General features: G+C 36.3%; 2 protein-coding genes across 2 annotated transcripts; one reads left to right on the top strand and one right to left on the bottom strand.

The window, feature by feature from the left end:
* The first annotated feature begins 3,140 nt into the window (after positions 1–3,140).
* On the top strand, positions 3,141–4,401 carry LOC136227926 (uncharacterized). Its single transcript, XM_066016729.1, has 3 exons — positions 3,141–3,714; positions 3,811–3,896; positions 4,070–4,401. Exons 1-3 carry the CDS (start codon positions 3,231–3,233, stop codon positions 4,250–4,252), a joined length of 753 nt encoding a protein of 250 aa, XP_065872801.1. The 5' UTR covers positions 3,141–3,230; the 3' UTR covers positions 4,253–4,401.
* An 11-nt stretch (positions 4,402–4,412) lies between these two features.
* Positions 4,413–10,658, bottom strand: LOC136227907 (uncharacterized). The gene is made up of 3 exons (XM_066016707.1): positions 10,456–10,658; positions 9,826–10,036; positions 4,413–9,319 (listed from the first exon to the last, which is right to left on the bottom strand). Exons 1-3 carry the CDS (start codon positions 10,615–10,617, stop codon positions 4,551–4,553), a joined length of 5,142 nt encoding a protein of 1,713 aa, XP_065872779.1. The 5' UTR covers positions 10,618–10,658; the 3' UTR covers positions 4,413–4,550.
* Between the last annotated feature and the right edge of the window lie 211 nt (positions 10,659–10,869).

The raw sequence follows: 10,869 nt of genomic DNA, 5'->3' as shown, positions 1-10,869 counted from the left end.
GTGACGCTGTGTAATCCTTTTTATAGGGAAAGAAGTCAGCCTTAACGGACAAAATTTTTAAATAGTTCCTATCCCCCCCTTGGAACTAACTTGTCACGTTATAAGGGACCAACAAATTTGTGATGGAATATATAATTACCAGACATTGAAAGAGAGTTAGAGAGAAAGGAGTGGAAAGAGGGCAATGGAGAAATGGAGTTAGAGAGAGAACAATTGAAATGGAAAAGAGGAAGAAAGGGTATAGATGTAATTTCATGTTAAGTGGTCAAATATTTACTTTTTAACTGATCAAATGGCTGACATGGCATGTTGACTTTCGTGTTAACCGGTTATTTTCACCGGTTGTACACCACAGTGGAAGGCCACTCTTAAATTCGTACATATTAGTGAGACAAATTGAAGGTTATACACGAAAATGTGAAATAGGATAAAGGTTGTACCCCATAGGTGAAATTTACTCCAAAGAATTAATTGAATTTAAAGATTAAGTTGATAGTTAAATCCAATTAAATTTAAAATCTAAGTTAAGTAATTAAAGACTTTTACCACTTAAACCAATCTTATTTAATGTTCCGCGCATGAAATTCATTAATTAGAATACAAGAGAGATGAAAAGTAAAATAATTATAAAAGATAAGCTCCATGCCCAACAATTAATTTTATTTATTTTTCAATCATATATACTCCCTCTGGTCCAGTTTAGAAGTCGTTTTAGACTCTTGCACAAAGATTAAGAATGCCTTTAAAACTTATTCAAAATTCCTTTATTACCCTCTGCCTTTACGTAAGATATTTTGGTGGCTGTACTTGGGAAGCTAAACAGTCTATTTCTCTTTTCCTAGTAAACCTTCTTTTCCTCTCCAACATCTATTTAATTAATGATAAAACCTTGGAAGTGGTGAAGTAGTGGACAATTGTATAATTTAATTAATGAACCACTTATGTAAAAGCAAATTTAAATAAGGGTATATTGGGTAAAAATGATTCTATTTATATAGATTAAATCAAATTGACATGTATTGTGGAACAAAAAAAACTCTAAAAAGACTTCTGTTATGGATCAGAGGGAGTATAATATTAGCATACTGAATTAGCCTAAAGAATTAGTTATGAAAATGTAGAATATTTGTAATGCAATTACAAGTTTCAATAATTAAGAATAATCATATATTATTTGACTATATATCTAAAGCTAGAAATAGTTGTTATAGTTTCGAATTTAATTATGGACATTAATCCCTTCACGACAGCACTTCCGCAGAATCGCAGCCGGCGGCTGTGAGGCCATTATCCATGACATGCAGTGCTGTAATGTAATAGAAAATAAATGATTAGAAATTTATTCAACACTTGATATAATTAACTTAGAAATTCTCTGGATTAATATAACTGTATTATGTTGTGGGAGAAAATTAATGGCCCATGAAAAATAAAATTAACGTTACGTTATTATGCTACAAGCGAAAATTATATACATGATTCGATAATGTGATACGAATCCAAAACGAATTTAATAGGTTAATAATTAGGGTAAAGTTCAAATAAAACCTCTGTGGTTTCATTAATTTTCAGATAAAGGACTATGTTTACTTTTTGTCAAAACGAGGATTGAGGTTTCACACTTTTAATAATGCTATTAAAACTATCTTTAACGACCTGAAAATGAAAATTTTCAAGAATTAAAGTTGTTCAATGCCATATTTTCTATGGAACTACATTTTCGATTTTAGAAAATCATCTTTTTTGGAACTTTCTCTCTCTAAACATTAACTTTCTCTCTCTTTACCAAATATCATCTAAATAATCTCGAAATAAAAAAGTTGAAGAATTAAAGTTGCTTAAAATATTAGTAGTTTTTAAAATATGTCATTTTTGAAATCGTCAATGGTGATTTTAATTGTATCAATCGAAAAAGTCCTTATTTTGCTAAATTTGAAAACCTCAGTCCTCGTTTTGAAAAAAAGTAAATCACAATCCTTTATCTGAAAATTAGTAAAACCACATGGGTTTTATTTGAACTTTACCCTAATAATTATTAAATAATTAATAAGTAATTTTGGGTTTTATATTAATTTGATATTAAAACTTATAGGTTAACTTAAAAGAATGATATTAATTTCATCCCTTCGTGGATCTTGTATTGGCTTTAGCCTTTACTTATGTAAAGTTTTATTCTTTGTATTTTGCTTGTTATACTTCTTCTATCATATAATAGAAATACAAGCATTTTTCTCAAAAAAAACTTAAAAGAATGATATAAATATTTAAAATTATTATTTATATTATTTATATTTTATATATCATTTTAACGATTAAAAATAGTAAAATTATAAGCAAATGCGATTGAATTTTTTTTTATTTTAAATATCATTTTATCTTACTTTATAAAAAATAAAGTAGGCTTAAAACACTATTTGGTCACTGATCTATCCAAAATTTTGTTATTTGACCACTGACCTATTCTTTACTCGTTAACAGGAACAGCTGCTTAATGAGTATGAATAATAGGGAGTGCAGAGTGAACCTTCCTATTCCAACGGCGATGTAAAGAAATCTTCTTCACAACCACCAATAGTTGGATCCGTTAAAGACCAATCACCGGCAGCGAGACTAGTGCCAGTTAGGATTGACTACTTTTGCTTAGTTGGAGAACTAAAAAGAAATATGTTCGAAAGATAGTTTTAGTAACTTCACGGAGGCACATTTTAATAGATATAATAAAATTATATATTAGTTATAAACATATTGATTGTAAGAATTACAAGTACAGAAGCAAATAGTATACAAAAATCGTCATTAATTTATTTAAATTTGTACGATTATTACACGAATATTTTATTGATTGATTTAGGGTTTGACACCAACTTAATAATTGACGCAACACAACTAAAAAAACTAACCCAATAATTATCGCTCCATCCTTGATATAAAAGAATTTCAAACTTAACCTCCAAAAATATAAAGTAAAACCAAATTTGACCCTTTCAAAAAAAGAGTCAGTTATTAAGTAAAACGTAAAAAACAAACAAACAATAGACGAAGTTTAAACAACAGCAAGGAAATGATGTAATGCAACTAATTATGGTTAACTATACAACTAATATGTTAAAACTAACTCAAAACTAGTATTACATAATCACGCCATCATGGATCATCTCTTCCATATTCTCCTTACCTCCTCTTCCTTCCTTCCTTACTCTCTCATCTCATCCCATTTAATTAATCTCTAAATGGGTTGTAGTGGATCAAAATGTGACCCTCACGCAGATTCTATACCGGCGAAGATACGCCCTCTTCTTCTCCGGAGGTTCGATGAACTCAAACGAAGATCACGAATTATTGTTTCTTCTAAATCATTAGCTACTGATCTTTCCAAAAAAGAGCTTCTCAAAGATGCTGTTATTTCTGACGATGATATTTCAGCTCATCATCAACAACCTAATTCTGATCAATTAATCCAGAAGAAGGAAGCTAATGATGATGGTGAGAAGGCGGCGAAGGAAGCTCAACCGCCGCTGAGGTCTTCAAGGGCTGTAGTACCGGAACCGGGAAATGAACCGGAGAGGATGTTGAAACAGAGAAGTAAGCAGGATATGCATGTGAAAGTAGATATGTCCGCTATCGGTAATAGAATTAGCGATGACTGTTTGTATCCAGGCTCTCCAAGTTTCAGATTCTATTTCATTGATTCATTGACGGATAAAGATGACGATGGTAACTGTTTTTCTGTTTCAGAATTTCACTGGATTTTTTTTTTTTTTGAATTCTCTGCTTCTCACCATTAACGTTTATGCATGTAAATTGAAGCAGACAATTATTCTGATAACGAAGATGACTTCGACAAAAAATCACAAATTGATCGCTCCTCTTCTGTTGACGCTGAATCCATCAATTCGGTATATATACATGTTTGCCTTCAATTATTGTTGAATTAAAGGTCAAAACGCTGCCTAAATAGATACATTAAATTCGATTTTGATGATTTGGGCGATTTTGACCCTTAATTCTATTATGGATGTTTTAGATTTTATTGTTAATTTGGTTTTCTGTATCTTGTGATTAATTTTAGGATTCAGCAAGCAAGACAAAGAAGAAATCAAGGAGAGTACACAGATTAAGAAATATGATACCAAAGGGAAGAGCAAGGTCTGTAAAGAAACTGTTGAGTGTAAGGTCATGCTACAATCCATCTAGCACCGCCCCTAAAGACGACGCTATTCTTCTCCGTCAGAAAAAACACCATTCGATTTAGATTTTCTTTTCTAGTTACATGCTTTCACACTGTAATTAGCAGTGATCAAAATATGTAATCCTTCAATGCTTGAAGACTTTCCCATGTATAATGGCTTTAAAACATATATATGATACGATAGGCTACTATCTTTCTGCAATTTGTTTCAGAAAAATGCGAGATAGACGATAAGATGATATATATTGCAATTAATACATTCTTAAACACAACATTCTAAACATCAAATGACCATGTTCCTAACTGAAAAGCAAATGAACACTAAGATTTACGTTGTTCATATCATTAAAATTCAGATTACCTACACAGAGGGGAAGACAGCAGACAAGAACTCCTCGTCCTCCACGAATATTTGCAGATTCTGCGATTTCATCAGGAATTGAACTGCTTCTTGATCGAAATTCAACAGGAAAGCCAGCTTAATCAGCTCGGAAAGTGTGGATATATCATCTTCTTTCTCCCATAATACTCCCTCGGCTATCATCTGAGAAAAGTATGTTGCATATTCAATGAGATTTTTCTGTCCACCAGTGCTATCCTTCTTCTGCGTAAAGAATTCTTGTTTCTCTTTGTCCCACCGTAACATCCGGCAAGCGCTTGGATCAACAATCTTACCGGAGGAGAGTCTTATACTATACCTCACATTAATTGGCTCCATGGTCTCATAGACAGTAAGATTGAGGAGGCACTTCACAGATTCGTGCCTACTTTGTGCTTCCATATTAAGAGAAGGGTGGGCTAGAAAACCAAGTATGAGTCTGACCAGCTCTTTTCCGATCATAACATCGCTTGCACTAACCTGCTTGAGTTCAGCCCCATCTTGTAAAGAGAGTCGCTCCATCTCAACAGATTCAGATATGGTGCGGACACCAATTTTCTTGTACACGTCAAGCAACTTGTTCCAAGGCAAGGAAGGAACACTCGGCTGAGGATACCAAACAAACATCGGCTGGGGAGAAAATTTGTCGAAAAGGTCCTTCAGGTGAAGGTCATCAGCTATAAAAACATCAACCTTGTTAAATAACAAGATTTCACCGGATACTGAAACAACAGGCAGCTTTTTCAAGTCATTGGCTAGAATTGCCTCGTATTTCGAGGACCTGTGCTTGATAAAGCAACCCCAGAATGCACAACATTCAGCATATGTCAATTCGTGTCCTGCGCTTCCCCATTCATTCCATAGTTGGCAGTAATCATCAAGGGAAGGAGAGAATTTGACATCAAAAGCTGTAGAAAAAAAATTGAGTAATCCAAGCTCATAGTGTTTCTCTAAAACATTGAACCTTGAACCAAAGAGACCGTCTTTGTCATGCAGAACACATTCTGCTGGATTGGCCCACCTTCCATCTTCACTTCCGAACGGAACCCATATCCTGTTCGCAGCTTCAGACTGGGGCTTCCATTGGTATTCTCGCAAAAAATCATATGTTCTGATTATGGAGGCAAGTTCAGAATGAGATTCCAGATGTCTTGCAAGCAACGGGGAACCTTTTTCTTCATCAACAATTACCCCTATTGCTCTAAGCTCTTTCTTGTAAGAAGTGATGACAGAACCATAAAATTCTTCATCAATGAAAGGCCCGTCAGTCTGCTTCAGAAATTTACCCCATTTGGAATCAAACAAGCAGCAGTTATCTGGGGCTCTATAACCGCATTGAGTCTTTAACCACTTGACAGAAACCTTCTTCATAAAAATCTCCGGAAGCGAGTCATTCTTTTCCAAATACTTGCGTATGCATTCCAGCAATGAGAGAACACTTGCAGGAGTAATGCTACTAGTATCGAGCGGAAAGTAGACAGAAGCAATCACAAATTTAAAACCATGTCCATATTCAGCGACCACGCCCAAATTCTTGAGTTCTTTTTGGTATTCATGAATTGATTTACCATAACAATCGTCACTATCATCAATAAAGGGCAGGAGAGTAATTGGAGAGATTGGCTGCCACTTAGGTCCAGACAGAATACAATCCTGTGGAGATCTAAAATCACCAAGCCGAGTCTTCAACCACCTTTGTTCACGGATGCACTTTCTATTGTCTTCAGTAAATTTAAGATTTGTCTGACACAGCTTTCTATAGCATGAAAGAAAAGAAAGACCATTTTCCTTTGTAAAGGTTGACCATGATGTTCGGTACTTAAAAGTGCGCATAAACACTTCGCGAGCATCCTCAAAGTCTGTCTTTACTCCCAGTTTCCCCAACTCTTGTACGTAAGAAAGTGCGCTGCTTCCATAGAAATTATGGTCAATAATTGGAACATCACCAAAAACCTCTAGAAGGCAGCCCCATTCAGGTCTAGACAGAAAACATTTATCTGAAGATGTATAACCAAGGTTAGTCTTCACGCATTTTGTAATTTTACACGCCTTGACAAGTTCATCAGCAGATGCACAATGACGTAAGCAATCCAGTATCAAAAGAAAAGCTTCAGCTGAGAGACAAATAGTTGAAGGCCATTTCAGGCAGTTAACAACCAGCTGGTAATTACTACGGAAGCCAACAATGACTCCAAGCAACTCAAGTTCTGTCTTGAAACAGAGAAGTTCATCACCATAATGTTGATGATCGATGAAAGGGATATCACTTATCTGCTTTGCTATTGCCCACTCTTTATCATACAAAACGGATCCCATAGGAGATCTCTTACCATGTACTGTCCACAGCCAACTTCCTCCTCTAATGCTGCGAATAAATTCCTCAGGAGAAAGAAGACTTTTCCTTAAAAATTTAATGAAACTGAGCATTGAAATGACATTCGTTCTCGTTAAGGAAGATGAAGCCGCAGAATCCATGAGACGGTTTCCAATAAATTCACATGCTTGTCCATGATCAAACATGACTCCCATAGTCTTCAGTTCCTCTTTGTACCCATAAATGGCATCACCATAATAGCTCTGATCAATTAATGGAATATCCACAAGCACCGATCCATTCTGCATGATACTTCCCCAGTGCGAGTCTTCCTTGTTCGAGTTGAGCAGGAATGACTGTGCTGGTGGCCTGTAAACAGATGATCCATTCATGGTAGTTCTCAGCCAACTACCATTCTTTATGCAGTTCAAGAATTTCTCTGGAATGAGAGAACCTCCACGCCTCAAGTTCCTAATCCAATCCAACAAGAAGAACGCATTCTGCTTAGTAAGCGGTCCAGATACAGTTGGAATTCCAGAGTTTGGTGGAGAAATACGAGGAATATCAGCAGGACCTAAATGAGTTTGCAGGAAGCCTATAAGCTCGGTTCCTTTTGTGTTTTGACCAGCATAACTTGCAGGGCGTGTGTACTCTTCTCCTAGCTCAACATAGCCATCTCTTCTCCAGGGATTTGAGCCTATCAGCTGCACCCATTTGCTGCCGTTTGCTGGCACAAGAACTGCACTGCGCTTCGTGCCTACAGTCCCATAGTTGTCTACAAGAGGCATAATCCTGCATAATGTTTTAACCTCAGCCTCTGACAGATATCCAGAGCAGAACGAGTTATATAAGAAGTGAGCATAGGCAATTGCAAGCTTTTGGTCATTATTGAATAGATTACTCTTTACTATCAATCTTGCATAATCGTATACTGTGCAAGTTGTAAGTTTGACATGATGTCGAAGCCAATCCCATAAAACTTGCGTATTGGAAGATAACTGAATAGCTTGCTGCACACTTCTTGGAAGGAAAAACATATTTTCTGCACATCTAAATTCTCTACTCCAATCAACCAACCATGGTTCCTTACCAGAGATAATTTCAGAGAAAAGAGATAAACTGCCTTTTCCTGAATCATAGACACTGCATAAATAAATGCTCCCATCATGAACCACATATTTTATAAGTGGAATCTTCAGAATGTCTGTACAGGAAAACTTCGCCTGCCAATTATCAGCAAGGAACATGAGAAGCTCCACATATGTTGCCTCGGAGACTCCCTTAACAAGATTAGAACTCTGGATGCACTTTGAATACCATTGACTGTTAACTGTTTCCACTCCCAGGAAATTCAGTATTTGGTTATATTCTGGTTTGTCAAATGAGGAGTGCAGAACATGCCAATCATCAATTGAAAGACTATTAAAGCTCACTCCCTCATTCCTTGCCTTCTTCAATATATTCCAGAATCCAGGCATTAGTCGACCAACTTCACTTGGCTTATAAAAGAACTTCTGCTCCAAGTATGACTCACATGGAACAATATTTTCTTCAGCCAGCATTGCTTTTATAGATTCCCTCACAGCATTGAACTTTGGATAAGGAGAAGTGTTGACTGGCAGGAACTCAAACATTCGAGGCAAACTAGAGATTGGTGCATCTTCTGTAGTTTTGACTAGAGCCTCAAGTGCTTTAACAAAAGCCAACGGCACACAATCAAGAATACCTTGATTCCATGTATTATCCAGAAGTATGGTCTCCCTTGATGATGATAGAATAAAATCCGCTTGAATGATGAAAGGAAAGTTTGTGACCATTTCTGTTGGAAGGAATGCATAAACCCCAGGTAAGCCCATTCCACTATGTAGACGCTCTGCATTAGGAAATGCCAAAGTGACAGTCCAATGCTCCATTTCCTTTCTTCTATCAACTTTATTTTCCTCTCTGACAGGAAATTTCTGCTTCCAAATATAGTAGGTGCATTCTCGTCTAGACATGTCACCATTTTCCTCTGCAGCCAGATGGAGAGTGTAGGATTCTGCATCAATGTTCTTTCTTGTTACAAAATTCGTCTCTTTTGTAATAGCTATTTCACTAACACTGTTGAGTCTGGGATCCTCATTGTCCTCCCTGACAGAGAGACACTTTATCTTTAAAAGGAACAAGAGAACTTCAGGCTGAATGCTTGTAAGCTGTTGCTTCACAGCTTTTATCTTGTCTGGCTTAAGAGGCAATACAATCGTTGTTGCAGGAACGGAGGAACTGGAACCATATATTTTATGTATGTCAGCAAGGGATGGACTCTCCTCAACCCATTCAGGAACGACGTATCCAAGATTGCACTCGGGACAAGGCTTTTCATTGAAGCGAATTCGATAACCATTACTGAATATGTAAGGTTGTGGGCTGATGAGAAACACACTCTTAAATCCTATTCCTGAAATCAGCATAAGAGAAGATCTGTTAGAACAAGAAAGCAAATGACTCATAGTCTCATAGCATGCATTTCTTTGAATCTAACTAACAAAGCAAGTGAAAATATAGAAGTAAATAGAAAAAATGCCAGTAGCTATAATGGTCTCATGACTGGTGATCATTAAAATTGAACTGGAACAACTGTGTAACTTCATCATAATCCATTGTTGCCCTATATTTTGACAGTCAAACTTCAATCCACAGGACTATAAATTACTCCTACATGATACAGATGAAACACAAGCAATCAAGTGTCCAAAGAGCATATGAAATCAAGCCCTAGCACTTAAGCTTGGATTCTTCTTCACTTTCCTATCCTCAATCTATACAACAGGACCTGGCTTCAGCCAAAATTATAGTAGTTGATTGTGTTTTATCATATCACAAGCTAACATTCCGATATAGACGTACTACATTTCAAAGCATCAGCAACTAGTAAGATTCACATATTTCATAGGGAAATTATACCTTTCTCCCCAATATAGCCTTTTTTCCTGTTGCCTTTCTTAGTAGAATTTCCTACACTGCAAATTGACTCGATATTCTTTGCCGCAAAACCCTTCTCATTGTTGAAAATCAGCAATGTGGCCGGTGCACCTGTTGCAGTTATGTCACGAGATGTGATGACAAATTCTAGCGAAGGATCGACCCCTTCGGGATACTCATTGTCCTCTGCATTCTGCAAGGGAAAATTCATCACTTAGGCTCTGTAACAAGTCTTTAAGAGGAAAGACAAACACATCATATTTTCTTCAATTTCATGTAACTTCAGTAAAATAGCAACATGATCACTCAATCACTTGAAAAACCGTTCAATAGAAATTTCTTTTGCCCTTACTCTTGCTTTCAATCAACACATGACATAGAGAAAAATATTGTAGGAAATCTCGATCACTTGAAATGAAGAACAACAAAAATTCAATTTACGAAGTAAAAAACAAAAAGACCATTTGGCTACATGCATGTATAACACTAAACGTAAAAATGAAAAGAGCAGAGTTCTCTCTGAGTTCAATTAGTTATCCTACAATCTCAATTTTTGTGGTCAAAGAAACATGTAACTATATATACACGTAGAATAGAAAAGGAGAAAAAAACCTGGATGAGTTCCATGAGAAAGTGGACATCCTTTGTATATAGTTCAGCGGATAGGTATGCGACAGCATTGTCGAGCATGGAAGCCAGTGGATTTACATCTCCTCCGATGGAGAAGATCGTCTTCCTGATATGCTCAATGTGATCGCGAGGAGTAGTTGCCATTGCAGGGAAAAGAAAGAAGAGAGGGAGAGAAAGAGAGAAAGTAGTGAAGTGAAGTGGGAATATGGAAGTCAAAAGACTACTTCACAGAGAAGGTAAGTTGGTAGTGGATAATAAGACGACAATTTCCAAAGGGGTTAATACACATATTTGCCCCTGTGTTTTCGCGGAAAAACAGATTTACCCTTAAATCAAATAAACCCACAAAACTATCCCTAAATTTTCCATAAACCTGCAATTATACCCTAATCTGAC

This window comes from Euphorbia lathyris, chromosome 1 (genome assembly GCF_963576675.1).
Source record: "Euphorbia lathyris chromosome 1, ddEupLath1.1, whole genome shotgun sequence".
Classification (NCBI taxonomy): domain Eukaryota; kingdom Viridiplantae; phylum Streptophyta; class Magnoliopsida; order Malpighiales; family Euphorbiaceae; genus Euphorbia; species Euphorbia lathyris.
Note: the sequence above shows the minus strand (reverse complement) of the source record. Positions and strands in the feature narration are given on the sequence as shown.